The following is a 17,717-nucleotide window of genomic DNA, read 5'->3' on the forward strand; positions in this document are numbered from 1 at the left end:
GAGTCACCTAACTAGTTTAGGATTTGTGCCCCGGCTGCCTACATCTAGCATGCACAGCACGGGAGATCTTTTTTATTGGTCAAGGATGTTAGTTGCCAAGACTACAGAACCTGACACTGACAGCCAGGCCCAGACAAAGGCCAGCTGTCTGGCCCCGAGTCACAGGCAGGTACTGACAGGGAAGCGACACAGCTACCAGTGGGCCGAGTCCTCTGGGATCGTGTCTTCAAGTCTGACACCAGCCTGTCCTTGCTTTTCTGCACGTTCCAAGGGACTGACAACTTGGGAGCTCTGGGAGCTTGGAGGCTGCAGCAGGGGGTGGGAAAAAGGTCCACTTCTACAGCAGGTTGATGTGAACAGTTTTTTAAGCTACTTTGTGTCTAAAGTGTCTGGGAAGCAGAGCCCCTTGTCCCGGGAGGTGGCCCCCAGTGGACTTGGATCCGCCCCTCACCCAAACAAGCCTGGGCCTGACAGCACCGCCTGGGGATGGCACGTCAGGTGTGGTGCCATGTGATTCTGACAGTCAATAGGACTGTTTACATTCAGAGTCGAGAGGCGAGTTTTAAAGGTTTGCATGTTTATTTATAATTACAATTTACATTATTCCAACATAGTGGCCTCACAGCTACATTCTAATTCTTAGGCATTACTCCTACAAAAATAAACCCAAGCTCTTACAGTAACTTAATACGGAACCAAAACCTTTACATCTACTTAAGGGGGTTAGTTACGAAGGTGCTTATGCTCAACACATGCCCCGTCGAGCAGGGGCGCATGCTCCCACTAAAGGGCTGACCCCTTGCCTCATGCAACCAGTTTATGTCCCCACCCTCCCCTCCACCCACCTTTTAAACAAAAAACACGGAACTATTTACAATTCAGGGAAGATAATGCTCTTGGTCAACTGACCTTACAAAAAAGACTGGCTCGTTTCCAAGTGGATGAGACACCAAACAATGTTGGCCCGGCTTCCCACACGGACTGGCCCCGGCTGGGCTGGCTGGGACAGCGGAGGACGGGGACACGAGAGGGTTTGTCCTGGGCTTCCACCCCAACCCCCATTCCTATGGAAGCCAAGCTCAGCAAACAGCTAGCTCACGTTCAGGACCCCTTCCCACTTCAAGAGTTCCCCCCCCCCGCCACCGCCAGCCCCCAAACTTGACACCACCACTCCGGACATCAGGTTGTCTGGTCTGCTTGTACAACATCATCTGTGGATCACCCCACTTTCCCTGCCCCAGGCCCATGCTCTGGGTGCTGGCCCTGCCTAGCTCCTGGGACCTCACCAGTGGCAGTGGGGGTGCCAGGCCAGCAGCACCAGGGGCCTTTTGGGTTACAGAGCTATGCCTGGCTGCCAAATGAGATTTGGTTCCACTGTAAAAGTCAAAGCTGTCCAAAAAGTCACAAAGTGAGGATCAAGCTGTCACTTTAGAAACCTTTTTGCAAAATACCAAAACCTTAGACTGCACAACTGAGGAGGAAAGATCAAGACACTCTGGAGAGGTTATCCATAAATACTTCCCCCAAAACAAGTGGTTCTAACGCAGACCACGTCCAATTTCCGTGAAGTCCAGAACAAAAGGATGAGAATTTTCCCAATTCGGTAAACAAAGTGACCCATCGTCTCCCCGGTTAGTGCAGTGTCTTCCATCGCCTCACACAGCTGCGTTGCTGCTGCTTCGGCAGGCCTGTGGGATAATACCCAGTGAGCGCCTCGGAAGTTGGGAGGCGGCTCCCCAGCGTAAGCCAGGCACTGCCTGGGATGAAGAGCAGGAGGGGCTCAGCATCCCCCGCCCGTCAGACCAGGGCTTCCCAGACTTGCCTATTAACCCACAGTGAAAATTGTCTTTGGACACGAGATGGGACAGCTCCAGCCCCCCCCACCTGGCTGGAGCAGGTCAGCACCATAACCTGTTCACCACCACACCCTAAGGACTGGGCACCAAGTCACCCAGGACCTGGTTGAAAACGCGGGCTCCGAGTCAGCTCACAGCCGGGCTGTGCCGAGACCCTGGCTGGCAACAAGCTCTCCTTACTGACCCCCTCGAGTCACAAGCACCCAGCCCTCCGGCACCTGGAACCTGGGCCCCTCCCCAGATGCGGGTACAGTTGGCCCTGGGTCTTGCTGTCCCCAAAGAGCCCCCTGGATGACTCAGAGGGTCAAGGCCCTTCGTTTGGCCTGGAACCTCGAGCTGTCTCTTCTCACTGGAAGCCAGAGCCGGCCACTGCCCAGCCCTGAGCTCTTCCTGAAGAGGCTCCCCACAAGGTGCTCCCGTCCCAACGCCCCCCACAGGGCCCGGGAGGGTCCCTCACTCACCGTCGGCCGCTTCCTTACACCCTGCCAGTCCCAGCTCTGTGGGACGTCGGGTTGCGCCGGGTTGTCCCGCTGCCCCGGCCCCCGCGCAATCCCCCCCGGAAACCACGGCCACGAAGAAACCTTCCTGACACCCCGAAAGTCTCCGTGTTGAGCTTCCTCTCCTCAGCCCACGTGGTCCGCCTGGAACTGATCAAGACAAGGGGTGTGAAACTACCTGCAGGGGCGCCCCAGAAGGAGGACAGATGGTCACTTGTTACTAGAGCCATGGGGGCGACCCAACCAGGCTGCTGCAGCCCGAGACCCAGCACCACAGGTGCTCCCGGCCGCATTTCCAGCCAAGCCTATTCCTCACTGCACTGGGCTGCTCGCTACAAAACTCTCTGGCCTTTGTCACCTACAGTGAGCACGACTCTCGTGTGCTCGAAGGAAGCCTCCACTGCTTGCCAGGCCCAAGGCCCGCACAGGCTCCGAGACCTGGAGCAGGTCCCCGACCTCTCTGAACAAGCTCCTATTAGACAAGGAGGAGACTGGGTTACATGTGGCAAGGCCCCCCAGAACATGCTTATGCCCCTTGGGGTGGGGACACAGCAGCAGCACTCTACACTGTCCCAGCATCCTTTGTGCTACCTGAATATACAGCCAATACCCCTATACCCACAGCGAGGACCCCACGTGCTTGCAGACAGCTCACACACAACACCCCCAGACCCCTCATTGAAAGACACAGCAGCTGCGCCCTTGAGCTGTCTGGCTAGGCCAATGACGGGGACGTCACCGGCTTTCACATCTGGTCAGCAAACCCCACCAGCTCCACTTCAACCTGGTTCAGAAGCCAAGCTCCCCAACCCCATTCTGAGACACCTAAACCACCCTGGGTGGACATGTAGTCCTTCTCACGTAAGACCCAGTGAAGCTTCAGATGGCATCGATCCTCAGCGCCCAACCCGACAGCTTGCAGTGCAGCACTTGAGATAAAAGCCAGGCACCCCCATGACCTTCGAACTCTGAGGGCACCCCCCCCATCATAGCTCCTCCCTGGCCCGCCGGCTCTGCTCCAGCCACATGGGCCCCAACGCGGCCACCCCACCCAGCCCAGAAAAGCTGCTTTTACTTTATGCACAGGCTGGGAGACCTCAGCATGCGAGCACCTCATTCTCACCACACCCCTCGCCGCCCCCCGCACTGCTTGGTTTCCCCAGTGCATTTCCATCTTACGTATGTACATTTTTCCCATCACCTACTTCCCCTGCCAGAATGTCTAAGTGGGGGAAGGTCAGAATCTCCTTGCTTGGTTTCTGCGGTCTCTGGTGCCAAGCAGTGGGCCTGGCACTCCGCCTGCAGAATGGATGTGTTTCTACACCCCGCCTGTTCCGTAGACTCCTTTCACCTCGGTCTAGCTTGTCCATGGCCAACACCTGAGCACCAGCTGCTGGGTGCTAAAAACACAGCATGTGACAGGGTTCCCAGCAATCAGGTGAAAACACACTGGGACACAACACACTGCCTCAGGCAGCAAGGGCCTTGGGCCACCAGGGTCAGCTGATGGATGTCCCTCAGCTGGGGGGGGCGGGGACTGAACCCGGCTGTGATGGAGAGGGGCAGACAAGCCAAGAGGGAAGCAGGGGCTGGACGTCGGGCAGACCCCTCCGGGGCCTGTGACTGCCAAGGCTTCCCATGCTGCCACCAACCACCACTGCTGGCTCCGTGACTGCTGTACTCATTAAGGCAAGAACGCGAGCAGGCCCCCGAGAGCTGCCCTGAACCTGAGGTCGCACGCTGGTCTTCGGGAGAGCGTGGCCTCCTCCGAGTTCCGAGACAGTGAGTCCTCCCCACCCGCTCACTGAGGCCTCACCCCGCCCCCCGGCCTCCAACCTGGTCTTGAGCTCAGAGGAGATGTTGTCGAAGAAGGACTTGGACTTGTCGTAGTAGCAGTTGGGCCCCAGGTGGTCCTCCTCAGCGGGGGCCTCGTCACTCTGGGTCACCACCGCCGGGTCCTTCTCTTCCCCTTTCTCCGCTTTGTCATCTGCACAGAGAAGCACACCCAGAACTGCTGGGAAGCAGCCAATGCCCTCGACACCATCCTCAGGCCTCAGCCGCGCGGCCCCGAGTGCTGTGCCGAGTGGCCTCCTCCTCGCTCCGACCTGCTGGCCCTGTCTGGCCGGACTGTGCCGTCCACTCTGCACATTTCAGTGGTTCCTCAGGTGGCACCCCGCACTCCGGCCACCATCTCAACCCCACCCCCTGGTCCCAGCGGTCTTTCCTTGACCTGCTCTACGGATACTCCTTGGGGAGGAGGAGCGTGATCTTCCTGGAACGACGCAGACCTTTAAAATTCAGCTTCTTCTTAAATTCTTTGTCCAGCTCCTCGCGGTTGAACTGGGCGTTTGCACTCTCAAAATCGAAGTCGCCTTCAAACTTGATCGTGTTCTCCTTGACGTGAGTTGGGCGGCTTTGCCCTCTGGAGCGGTTCCTTGTTCGTCTGTTCCCTGTGGAGAAATGAGTTCCGGCTGGTCAGGCACCACCCGACGTTGCTGAGTGAGAGGTGGATGACAGAGGGCAGGCACCCTCAAGCAGCCCCACAGAAAAGCGGCCAGGGCAGGCAGAGCACCTGGGTGGCTCGGGCCCTGGGCTCAGGTGGCAGCGGCTGTTACCTGATCTCCTCCTCTGGGGCCTTCTGTTCTCGTCGTTCACCTGCCCTTGAGCTTGCACAGCGGCCGGCTGAGCTACATCTAAAGCGCAAAAGGGAAGAGTGAGGCAAGCGCCTGCGAGAGCATAAGCCAAAGACGGAAGCGGGCAGCACCTCCCCGGGCCATGCGGCAGGAGCCTGCCCTGCAAAAGCATGTGGTGCTTAGGGTGGGGGGTGTAGTTATTTCCAGAAAAGCTGAGAAGAGGGAGCACACTCCGGGGCCACGTGTCTCAGTACCGCTGGCGGTCTTGCTGCTGGGCGGGGCCGGGCGCCCGTTGAGCTGCATCCCCACTGGGCCCTTGCCGGGTAACAGCTTTTTGGCGTTCAGGTTATCAAGCGAACCAGTCTGGACAGCCTGCTCCACCATGGGGCTCTTGCCGACTGGGACGGATGGAAAACCAGCTCCTGAGTTGGGAAGAGGAGGAGGGATGGAGAAAAGCCAAAAGAAGAAACTGTCACACCCCCCTCCAGACACTTCTGTCATGGCTGGCGTGCCAAGCAGGAGAAAGGCAACCACCTCGAGGTCCTACCAAACCCAGGCAAAGCCCCCTCAGGGGCCACCCCTCTGCACCCAGTCTGCCAGCAACACAGCACAGCCAGCTCAGCCCAGAAGCCAAGCCCCAGGCTCCCTGTGTCAGGGAACCCCAAGGAGGTGAAAAACTCCCAGCCACAAATGAACACCACACAGGCGGTTTAGAAATAGCTTTCCAAAACCACCTGAGGGGTTTGGTGGTTCTGAGATGGCTGGTGAACACTCACTCTAAGAATGTTTTGTGCTGGGTCACGCTGGGGGAGAACCATGCAGCCTGAGTTTGTCCAGAAAATGCAGCGGTCAGCCTTTGAAGTTAAAATCTAGAATACTATCATGTTTGCTTAAGGCATAACACCACCAAAAAGGATGACACAGTAAGAGTGGACTACAGAGAAGTAACAGCCTACACTCCTCGAGAATCAAGCTCATCACGGAAACAAAAGCCTCCAGCTGCCCCTGGTGACGGGGCTGCACTCCCAGCCCTGAGCACAGGAGGTAACTGCTCAGACACGGCGCTCCCAAGACAGTCCTCTACAGCAAGAAGAGGAGGGATGTGCATCCCACACACACATCCCCACTTTGCTCCTGCATCTGTGGCCAGTGTTTAAACGGGGCCGTGTGGGACTGGGTGGAGGTGACACAGAAAATGAAGTTACCCCTAACTACGGGGTAACTAATTTGAAAAGGATGACCCTATATGAGTGAACAGCAGATATTTCACCTTTTCCCCAACATGGGACAGAAACTAGAGAAATTCCTAGTGGCAAATGCGTTGTAACCAGATCCAGCTACTCCCAGGGCCGACTGGGACAGCCTCCATCCATCTGACACCTTAAGGGTCCTCTACGACAGGCACTGACCCAGGCCACTTTCTCTGGCCTGTCACCCCACTCAGCATGGACTTCCCTGAGTGACACGGCTCGGGATGGTTTCCTGCTCACACTGGAACTGCATGGGGCAAGAATCAGGCTTGTCCTTTTTGTAATGCCAGAGCAGTTAAAACCATCTTGCCCTATGAGTTTTATGTTAACGGTGCTAAGAAAAACGAACTTGAGTGTAATTTTCAGGCGGGGAGAAGGCCTTACTACTACTGTGAGTGGAATACACTGGCACTCATGCAGGACAAATGACGACACGTGCAAAGTGACTGACCCACAGTAGTTGTGCCATAATGAAAGCCCGGCTATTACCCTGAACCCAGTCTCTCCAATGGTGAGAGCAGAGCTCTGTCTCCAACAGTCACGCATGCGAATTTCAGACCCCCAGTAAAATGAGAACAACGCCAGGAAAGGCGAAGAAACCCCACGGGCACCGCCCCCCAGCAGACAGGTGGTGAACACCAGCATTAAGAAGCCAGTCATCGGGCCCACACTGTTCACCTGTCAACAGCTCGGGCCACGCACTTGTTTGAAACAGCTTCATTTTACAAAGACACATGAGAACCCCTATTTTGATGAGTGAGGAGCGTGCCATGGGTCCTACGTGGCCTGAGTCGTTTAGGGGTGTTCCCCTGCAGTCTTCCCCGCAATCTGGACCACGGTTAGGACCAGCAGAAAGCCCAGGAAATGGCCTTCTTGTGCACAGGGCCGTTTCACACATGTGGCAATCGCGGGACAGGTCAGAATAGGCCCTGGACCCAGGGAGAGTGGACGAAATGTTTCCCCAGTTCTTTCTAATCCTCCTTGAAAACTGGAGTTAGTAAGTTAGCACTATGTGCTGAACCAGAGAGAAACCGCTTCACTGATCCACAGGCTTAGCAAAGTAACTGCTACAGCTACTATCACTCTGGTCTACTGGTTACCCCTCGCTCTTAGGATGGCTTGCAAGACAGCATGCAGTTCTCCAAGACTGCTGTTACCCTTGGAAGTGAGCTGGTGTGGCTCTGAGCACATGTCAGGCTCTGAAACGGGCTGTGGAGATGGAGAGGAGCTAGGGCTGGAGGCTGCGGCCGAGGCTGGCGGGCTTACCAGCTTCTCTAAAAGAAGAGAAACAAGAAAAGAGCAAAAAGAAAGGGTACAGATAAGTAATGAGAAACTTGTCTTGTGTCCAGCCAGCTCGGAAAGAGCCAAGCGTCTCTCGCAGGACACTTGGCTCCCACAAACCTATTCTAGAAACACAGGGAGAGACTGAGAAGGGCACCGCACACTAGGAGCAGCCAGCAAGACAACCTGACTTTCAGAAACAAGTGACCCACAGAACCGTCTAGGGCCGGATCACACCCATTGCTTAGAGCAGGAGCAAGGGCGGGGGAGGCCTGCCAACTCTGGTGTGACTGCATCGCAAAGCTCCGGCCGGGGCCAGGCGGACCTTCTCTCCACATGTGTGGGAGAGTCTCAGTCCAGGCTTAGTCAACCTGGGGAAACCGAATTTTTGAGCGAGGCATTGACAGCAAAACGGTAGACGACAGAACAGGTGGGCGTCGTATTTAACTTATGTTTATGGGCTTACAAAGGTGCAGGTAATTATAACTCATCTGGAATTACACCTATCAGTCATCACGTCTTCCCAGCAGACGTCCCATGACTTCCACCCAGACCTAGGCTGACATTCGATGAATACTGATTAGATTCACCTGTTCCAAAACGCAGACTGCTGCCTCTTTACTCTCAAGCAAGCAGTTGTAAGACGTTCTGACTAGTTGCAGCTGCACTGAATAATGTACTAAGTGTGCCCTGTAGGCTGAACGTGACAAGGACAGCGTCCCCCCATCAGGACCTGTGGCTCTGCTCCCTGGAGGTCACGGCATGGGCAGTTCACCAGGTAGAAACAGGTTACTCACCTAGACCCAACGAAGCTGCGTACTGCTGGCTCAGCAGGGAGCTGGCGGCCAGCTGGCTGTAGGGTGGCATCCCTCTGAAGGGGCTGTAAGGCACGTGTGGCTGGAAGGAAGAGGCCGAGCCCAGGGAAGACTGAGCAAGGAGACACAGAAGTGAGAGCAGCGTAAGGCGCCCCTGTCACCCTGCCTGGGGGGTACTGTTCAGACAGGGAAAGCAGCCCGATCTGCCAGCCTGCGTTCCTGGGTGCGCTCAAGGGTGACTTTCAAGATGGTGTTGGGAAGTCAAAGCTGCCTTCCCCGCCCAGCTTCCCCTGGCCAGGGAATTCCCACATGAATTTCTCCTAAGTCAATTAACCCCTCCAATGGTCCCCACTACCCGGCATCAGGTAGTCCAGGCTCTGCAAGAGAACAAAATGCCATCCTTGGCTTGGCCCTGCCGCCAACACGCAGTGTGGCCGGGGACCTATCTCCAGGTCCCCAGGCATCCCCCTTTCCCTGCCCAGTGGCCCAGAGCACACCCACCGAGCATGCGCGCAGTCCCACAGCCTTCTGCACAAGGGCAAGTGAGTACCTAATGCACAAGCCTCTGGGACCCGAGGTCCACATACCAAACACAGCAGGCAAACCCTGAGTCCCACAGCACTGCAATGCAACGTGGACGGTGCAGGGAGCCAAGTCCTGCCCCACTGCGAGCATCTTAGCCACTCCCACCACGCCACTGGGGTGTGGGACCAGAAACTAAGGACAAACACAATTCCTAAGCGCACCCCCTGCCCCCCTCCGCCGCCCCTGCACGTCTCACTCTCCTGCACACACTACTGCATGCTACGGGAATTAAGACTTTCCATGGCAACAACAACGGACCAGACAACATTAAACCACTTTTCGTGAAAAGGCTATTCCTTGAGTTGACTACTCTGGCCAAAGAATGACACCAAGAATGACACTATCTGAAAGCCAGAATCTCAGAGACGTGCCCAAGGAGTGGCGCCACGCACTTACCTGAACGATGGCAGGATCCTGAGGGAGTGCATGCTGAGCTTTCGGAGGCTCGCATACCGTAATATCTTTGATATCACTTCCCCGGAAAATGATGTACTCGTAAATCTCCTCTCTCGGAGGCGCAGGCCTATCTGTGGGGCGATCTTCGGTACCAAAGGACCTCACTTAGGAGTGAGAAAAAAACAGTAAGTGTTGTCCTCAGCCAAGTGCATTCAGCCCTCTGGTTCTGCAGGTCCCGAGCTTTCCAAACACGGGGCAAGTGGCCCTTGCCCTGGGTGCCATCCACAGCCCAGCACCGCTTTCCACGTTTCAGAAATTATTCCACATACACCCCTCAGATTTTCAAAGGGCAATACCAACAAGACCCCAGTTGACAAAGCACCAAAAAGTTCCAGATCACAAAGACAACAAGGAACAAGCCCGAGGCCTGGCGCTCTCATACAGTCTACGTTCTCAGGTGTGAACACAGAAGACAGGCTGCCCGGGACAGGCCAAGTTTGCTCACGTCTGACGTGGCAGATTAAAAGCCCAACAGCTGCTTTTTGACCCAGACCCCTGACATATCACCACTGAGGAAACACATCACCCAGAGGAGTCCCTTTTCTCTGGAGAGAAGCCAGGAGGTTGAGTGTGGTCCCCACCCCGTACACACAACCAGCCTGGGAGGAGCCCTTACAGAACAATGGGAGAACTTCGACCCACACCATCAGCTTCTCTGGCTGTGGAGGGGCTTCTTGGGGTATTAATTCCTCCCAGAGGGCTCAAGGAGCCCAACGGATCCTCTCTTTAGATCTCTGGGGCAGAGCTGGGCTTGAAGCAGCTTCTATCTAACCTACACACAACTCTTGCTGAGGATCAGGAACTACTATGGGCCTCAGTTTCCCCAACTGGGATGTCAGGTCACATGCAGTCAAGTGCCAAGAGACCCATCAAACAAACAGTCCTTCGGTAGACCTGGCTGCATGCAGCACTTCTAAGACGCAGGGGAAGGACACTCGCCATCTTTCCCGAAGGAAGAAGACAAAGAAACTTTGGGGCCCCCTCCTGCCTCAACAAGCTCAGAAAAGATTCTGGACTCCTCTAGAACCACAGCACAGCCGTCTTTCTCGAAGTCTCCAAGGGGCTTCAGTGTGCTTACTTACCTGTCCCTACAGGGAGGGATCTGCCACAAAAGGGTAAACCCAGACGCAACATCTGGGTTAGGATGGGCAAGCGCTTTAAACCGGGGCACCTAGCTGCCGACCAATGCTTCTATCCTGGCAGGAAGTTCCATTAAAACGTGGTATTTGTTCAGGCTCGAGGCCCCAGCTGCTTAATAGATTCCAGAAGGGCTTGCAGGAGGTGGGTTTTCTCGCCCCCAGCCTTCTGGGTAGGCCCCGGGGAGACTCGGGCCCCTCGCCCCGCCCCGCGGGTTCTCTGCGCCAGCTGCCCCTCGGGCAGGTGGGGAGGAAGCAGCCCAACAATCCCGACCCCCACCTGCAGAGGTGGGCTACGCGGTGGAGGGGGCGGCGCCGCGGGAGCTGGACCCTCCCCCACCACCCCACCCCAACCCCGACTGGGCGGGCCCGTCGCAAACAATAACGCCGGGGCCGGGGGAGACCATTGTGCCGGCCGGGGGCGCCCCGGGGGGCGGGGATGCCCGGGAGTGGGGGACAGCGGGGAGCGCCCCGGGGGGCAGGGATGGCTGGGGGTGGGAGCCCGCAAGGGGTCCTGGGGGGGGCGGCGCGGAGACCGGGGAGTCGTGGGGGTGGAGCCAGACTGTTGGCTGGCGGGGGTCGGGCGGTTGGCGCGGCCGCGGGGCCGCTACCTTTGGCGAGCGCCACGGTGGAGTTGTCCGTGTCGATGGTGTACAGGATGCCCTCGTAGCGGATCTGCGCCTTGGAGATGAGGCTTATCTTGCTGCCCAGGTACGGGGTGCCCGACGAGCCGCTCATGGCGACGGCCGCCCGGCCTTGCCCGCTCGCCTCCGCTCGGTCGCCTCGCTGGCTGCTCTGCTGCCACCGAGCTCCTCCGCCGCCTCCGCCTCGGTGCCGCTTCACCACCGCCCGAGGGGCCCGCGCGGAAACCAGCAAGCGAGCGGCGGCGCGCGGCGGGGGTCTCGGAGAGAAGCGCGGGGGAGGAGGGGCCGCAGCAGCCACATCCGGGGCCTCGCGTCGCTACGCCCCGCCCCCGCACGCTCGCCTTCCATTGGCTCGTCTCTCTTGCCGCCCTTTAAATATGGCCGCGCTGCCGGCCTAGGGGCGGGCCCGCACTCGGCGCCTGCGCGGCGAGCGCGCCAACCCCGGCAGGTTCTCCCCGACTTTCCGCCCCCCCCCCCCTCGGTCGGCTCCCGGCGGGCCCCGCGCGGGGTGGGAGCACGAGACCCGGAGGGCGGGCCTGGGGGAGGGGTGGGAACAGAGCTGGGCGGAGCGCGGGTGAGCCGGGCGGGTGTGTGGGGACGGAAGGGAGGGGACAGAGGGGCGCAGTGGGTGGACTGAGCTGGGGGGGAAGGTCGGACGGGACGGAGCGCGCGTGCGTGGGGGCGGAGCTCTAGGCCCCGCCCGCCGCGCGTGCCGGCCGGGCCCCAGCCCTGGTGCTGCGAGCTGGTAGACTTGACCCTACAGCGCGGTCTCAGTTTTCCTCCTGCAGAAGCACGCGGGGGCGGCTTTTTCTGTCCTGGCTCAGAAGGTCTACTGCCCGGGGTGCGCCCCGACCCTCCCCTTCCCCAGCTCCGCGCTGGGGTTCTTGCCCGCGGGGCGAAGCTGGGGGGATCCCTGCTGCGCGAGGTGAAGGCGGGAGCCCGGTCCGGGGGTTGAGGACGGGGTGGGGAGCGAGAGGTTGGAGGGTCCCTGCCGGGAGAGTGAAGGCGGGGGCCGCCCTACGGGCGTGGGGCGCAGTAGTATTACAGCTGCGGGTAACGAGCGCTTCCGGCGCGTCAGCTACTAAATATAACGAGCTGAGCGCTTCTTCTCCTTTCATCCTGCTCCTCCCCCAAACCTGCGGTGGCATTCCCCGTCCCTTAAAATAAATCCAACAGGCCACCAGGCCTCAAAGCCCCGCCTGACCTGGCCTGCCTGCCGCCTAGCCCGACTGGCCCAGAGGCCCGGCTGGGCCTTGTCTCTTGAAGTGGAAACGGGCCGCGCCTCACGTCGGATCAGACCGGGTCTTCCCCGCGCAGCGCTCGGCTCCATTAATGATGATGCGTGTGCCCTTGCTTTTTGTTTCCCTCTCCCTCCTAACTGTGCTCATCAGATCAGGACCACTATTGGGCCCTGAAAAAAACAATCGTGGGTGGTGATTAATATTTCGTAACAATGAAACAGTAAAATAGAAAATATCAGAGCCTCCCACATAAGACTGAGTATTGCTTTGTGAAGCGGTTATAATGTATGTTTAAAGGGATGCTTGGTCAAGATGTGAAATGTATTTCTTAACCCTGAGTGCTAGACAAAAAAGGGAAAGCCCCTGCAGAGAAGTTACCTCCAAGCAGGTAGGCGTCTGACTCCCCATTTCCAGAGGAGGAAGCAGATGGCAGTAAAGGGGAGCAGGCAAGTTGCAGACCGGGCAGGCTCTTGCCCTTTGTGTATGCCCCCACCCTGGGTCCCACCCGGCAACGGCCACTGAGAAGAGAACAGTAACGGGCTTGAGAAAAGGGAGAATCACAAGGGAAACCGGATAAGTCCTCCAAGTTGATGTGCTAAGATTTACCTGTAGGTCCCAGCACTGCTTCTTGGCTCCTGGAAAGCTGCTGCTGAGCAGGCGCAGCCCAGCCGCGGTGAGAGAGCTTTCCTGGGACTGGCGCGTCCTGCCCCCAGAAGTGAGAAGGGACTCTCCCTCAGCACAGCACAACCTTCCCCAGGGGTACACCTGTCAGGAGTAGGTGCTGCCCCAGGTCTCCGGGTCACCTCACTCAGCAACTGTCTGGTCTGGTGGTCCCCTTGCGCAGCTTACATCCCCCCTGCCCCCCACATTCCAGGTCCAGAACATGACTTGCCCAAGGTCACAGATTCCATGCCTCACACCTCCAGTTGTCTGAGCCACAGCTTCTGTGTGTGTGTTGGGGGGGTGGCTGCGTTCTTCACTAATAGGAACTGATTCTATCTTGGAAAAGGGAGCTGGATCCCGAGCCCACGACCAGGTTAGTAGGGTGCTGTTCCCGGAGACCTTTGAGAGCTTGCCAGGCTCCTGGGTGTGGAGCTGGGCGCTTCCCTGAAGACCTTAGCCATGGGCAAATACCCAGGCAGGGCTGAGGCTAAAAATACACACGGTGCACAGGTCCCGGAATGCCAGCCCTGCCATTCGTTCCTCCGTGTCTGTGGAGGGCGCCTGCGGAAGGTCTGAGAAGGGGAGAAGTTGTACAGGGACGTAAACCTGGCGCAGGAGCCAATTGATGGGGTGTGTTCTCCAGGCTGGAGCACACCCATCCAGCACCTCCACCTGAAACAGCTCTTCCCAACGCCCACCCACTCGGTGATCACCAAGCCTCAGACTACTGGGCAGAGGGGTGTAGAGACGAGCTGGGAAGCTGGAAGACTCCCTGGCTCGGTTTCTCCATTTGCCAGATGGAGATTTTTTTTTTAAGGAGGGCGCAGCTCACAGTGGCCCATGTGGGGATCGAACCGGCGACCTTGGTCTTATTAGCACCACGCTGTAACCAGCTGAGCTAACCGGCCGCCCCAATGGAGATAATAGCTCCCTTGCCCATCTCACTGGGGGTTGTGAGGATCCCGGAATACAGTACCTGGAAAGGGGCCAGGGCCACACGGGAGACCTGGTGTGCACAGGGGAACACAGAGGCAGTTAGCGAGGTTTCCAGTGCAACCATGAACCACTTACTAAGCGCCTATTGTGTGTGTGGAGGAGAAGGAAGCCATCCCTAATAAAAGCAGTTGTGACTACATGGGCACCGGACCCTGCTCTGGGCTCTATCACCAGTCTAGCTGCGGTCACATGGCCAGCGTTCTGTGGCAGGTGAGGGGCACTTTGGCACAGAAAACCCTTTGTGACTAATGTGTCACTGAGGGAGAATGACCCGCATGCCACTGATTGCACAGGTGTCATCGCTTAGTGGGAACAAAGCAGAACAGGTGAGTTGATTTAAAGAAATGTTAATGATAGGTGTTCCACAGATACAGCAAAAGTCAGTGGTCTAAAGCATGGGACGGCACCAGTGAGGTGGGACCTCGCTTGTCCCCTCCCGTCCTTCAGGCCCTGGCACAGGGCGGGGCAGCCCTCGCCCACCTGCAGAGAGCGAGCAGCCCATGGAGCTGAGGGATTACAGTGGGCTGGGGGGAGAGATCAGGGCTGGCTTTGAAGATGTCACTTACTAGGGGGTGTCCAGGCAGGGAAAGGGCCTGGAGGCCCAGGGAGGGTGAGTTCAGGGCCCCCGACCCATGCGTGTGGCCCTGAGGTGAAGACAGGAAGGAGGGCACAGCCAGGGATTGCTCTTGTCTCCTGCTGAAATCCATCTCCTCCCGCCCAGCGTCCTGCAGGTCCATACACCCCCACCCCCACCCCCCCTCCTCTGCCTTCCCTTTCCTGCCCCCTCTTCTTCCCCTACCTCCTCCTCTCTCTATTCCTCCTGTCTTCACCTCCAACCCTGTGCCATGTGTCCCTGGGCACGTCCTTCCTCTGCTCTGCCATACAGTGGGACTGCTGGCAATGCCACCCAGCTTCTGGGGCAGGATGCCATCGGCAACAGTGATGGGGCAGGCCAGCAGCTCAGGCTGCCTTCAACCTGCCCCCGCCACCCTGAGAGCTGCTCCACTGCTGGCCTCGGCTTCTGGCACGGAGCCCCCACCTGGACCTTGCCTCTTGGCAGTTCCCGAGAGGAGAACGGAAAGGGTGACAGAAGTCACCAAGGCCACAGGAAATGGGACCTAGGAAGTGGGCCAGGGTATATTCCCCTGAGCACACTGCCCACGTGCTTGGGGTTGTTTCTATTTATCAATAAAAGGTAGTTCTAAAGACCGAGTGGTGATTCGGGTCGTTCATAGCGGCATATGCCCGGACGGAAGACTGGGCACTGCCCGCGGCAGACCTCAGCGGCACGCAAGGAATGAGCCGCGGGAGCCCCTGTGTGGAGTGACAGGCAGGCGCGGTACACAGGCCGCCAGACGTCAACATGGCAGTCACCTGGGGCCTAGTGGCCAGCAGGGGCCTGGGGTGCATTCCACACACGTGCATTCCATTTGCGCCCACGCATGAGCTGAGCACTTCTGAGCATGTGTTTGTCACACTGGAGCCCATCGATCACGCTCTTGCATACCGGGCCCTGCTCTGTGCAGCCCGTGTCCGCCTGGCTGTGCCCTCTCCCCTAGCCCCCTCCCCAGTCCTGGGAAGCGCGATGCTGCCCCTGCAGTCCGGGTCGCAGGGCTGGGACCTGCACACTGCCTCACAGCACTCGGCCCGGGGACAGGCCAGCTGCGGCATCGCTCTCGGGGGCCCAGATGCAGGCTGCAGCTGGACTTGGGCAAAGGGAGCAGCGAGTTGACAGGTGCTCTCCTGTTGTATTCTGTCCTCTCTTGAACCGTGCACGGGACGCGGGTGCGTCCTGGGGAGTGGCCATGGGAGCCCATAGGGTTCGAACTCCAAGGCTGGGCACTCGTCCTCGCGCCCACCTGACTGTACACGAGCCTTGGCCTGACAGAACCACAGCCCCAAGATGAAGTCATGGAAATAAAGGACTGGTGGCGGAGGCCAGTAGAGATGTCCAGTCTTCCCAAAGCCTGTCCTTACCTGACTGCTCCGAGAGCTGGCCTGAGGGCCCCTATCTGTGCGCTGAGACGTTCTCCCACCCCACAGCGGCTGCCATACTCAGATGGCAAGCGTCCTGCCAGGCACATGGCACTTGCATTCGTGTCAAGGTCCAACTTGTTAACACCATACATGTTCTCTTCTGTGGCTGCCTGAACCACCCTGAATGCAAAGGCTGCATCAAGGCGCCGAGCAGCAAGGGACATGTGCATCAGGAACCCGTGGGCACCCCCGTGGGCACCCAGGCGGGCCCTTGCTGTGATGCCCACAACGGGGGGCACTGTGTGCGCAGGCGGAGAAGAGGGTTTCACTGCAGGAAGATGGGTTCTCAGCCCAGGGCCGCTGCCAGTTTTCTAGCAGCTGGTTGGGGACGATGGCGCCTGACACACATTGCCTGTGGCTCATCTTGTGTGATGACTCGTCTGTGGCACACATTGGCTGTGGCTCGTCTTGTTCACACGAGCAATCGCAGACTCGCGTGATCACACCGGAACACGAGAAACACGTTTGCCTCGGAGTCTGCATTCTCGGCAGTGTTCCCACAAACGGTCCTCACCACTGACTGCAGCCCCTCGGGGCGAGCACGCCCGAGTCTGAGCTCCTTCCACACTGGGCTGCACTGAAACTCGTGCCTTAGTCATTTATTTGTCTGTTTAAAACCTTATTGAGGTAGTACTTGCATGCCATGATACTCACCCATTTAAAGTGGACAGTCAGTGTTTCGTATATTCACAGTGTTGTGTAACCATCTGGGGTATGTAATTCCAGGACATTTCCTCACCCCCAAAACCTGTGCTCAGCAACAGTCACTCCCCTCCTCCCTCCCATGAGACCTAGGCCTTTGGATTTGCCTGTACTGGAGATTCCACATCGATAGAATCCTACACTGTGGGCGCTTCTATCTGGCGGCTTTCACTCAGCACACATTTAGAGATGTTTTAAGGCTCACCCACATCTTAGCACGTGTCAGTGCCTCATCTCTTTTGATGGCTGTGGAATATTGCACCATGGGGTGTTGCTTATGTTTTCATCAGTTGATGGACATTTGGGTTTTCAGCTGCTATGAACATTTGTGTACAGGCTTTGTGTGGATGTGTGTCTTCGTTTCTCCCGGGTACATAGATACGTGGGAGCAGAATTTGTTCACTCACCTGGTAATCCTGTTTAACCTTGTGAGAAACTGCCAGCCTGTGATCCAAAGTGGCTGCAGCACTTTATGTCCCCACAGTGACGTGAGGTGGAGCCCAGTCCCGGTTCGATATTATCTGGGGACAGGGTGTCCCGTGCTGGTCGTCCGTTGCGGAGTGAGAGTCGTTTCCCGGCTCACATGAGCAGCTCGGCACCAGGTGTCCACTCTCTCTGTCAGCAGTTGCCCAAGGGACAGAACTCTCTGCTTAGGTGAGCAGGGCAGATAGAGGTTGCTTTAATGACCAGTGTTGGGAGGGCACTGGCAACCCTTCCTGGGAAAAGCTGCAGCGGGGTGGGGTTGCCATGCTCACCCGCCTTTCATCCTAGCCAGTCATGGGGAACACGGGAACGCAGCCCGGAACCCCAGACTCTGCATCTCCAATCTTCAGGTCTCTTGTTACCATCCCTGCCTGATACGTGCAGACCACACATTGTGCTTCTGAGTGGAAAAACAAGGCCCATGCAGCAAACACCACCGAGA

The 17,717-nt window shown here is 57.9% G+C and overlaps 1 protein-coding gene across 3 annotated transcripts; it reads right to left on the reverse strand.

Moving 5' to 3' along the window:
- Nucleotides 1–573: 573 nt before the first annotated feature.
- LSM14B (LSM family member 14B) lies at nucleotides 574–11,492 on the reverse strand. Of its 3 annotated transcripts, XM_033095102.1 has the most exons (10): nucleotides 11,121–11,488; nucleotides 9,314–9,477; nucleotides 8,315–8,444; nucleotides 7,394–7,510; nucleotides 5,241–5,408; nucleotides 4,969–5,046; nucleotides 4,642–4,803; nucleotides 4,190–4,340; nucleotides 2,318–2,503; nucleotides 574–1,688 (listed from the first exon to the last, which is right to left on the reverse strand). In XM_033095102.1, the coding sequence occupies exons 1-9, from the start codon at nucleotides 11,245–11,247 to the stop codon at nucleotides 2,332–2,334; spliced, it is 1,269 nt and encodes a 422-aa protein (XP_032950993.1). In that variant the 5' UTR covers nucleotides 11,248–11,488; the 3' UTR covers nucleotides 574–1,688; nucleotides 2,318–2,331. The 3 variants fall into 3 exon arrangements, with proteins under 3 accessions (XP_032950993.1, XP_032950996.1, XP_032950995.1); XM_033095105.1 differs by lacking the exon at nucleotides 7,394–7,510 and having other exon boundaries at nucleotides 11,121–11,492; XM_033095104.1 differs by lacking the exon at nucleotides 4,969–5,046 and having other exon boundaries at nucleotides 11,121–11,490.
- Between the last annotated feature and the right edge of the window lie 6,225 nt (nucleotides 11,493–17,717).

This window comes from Rhinolophus ferrumequinum, chromosome 23 (assembly GCF_004115265.2).
Source record: "Rhinolophus ferrumequinum isolate MPI-CBG mRhiFer1 chromosome 23, mRhiFer1_v1.p, whole genome shotgun sequence".
NCBI lineage: Eukaryota > Metazoa > Chordata > Mammalia > Chiroptera > Rhinolophidae > Rhinolophus > Rhinolophus ferrumequinum.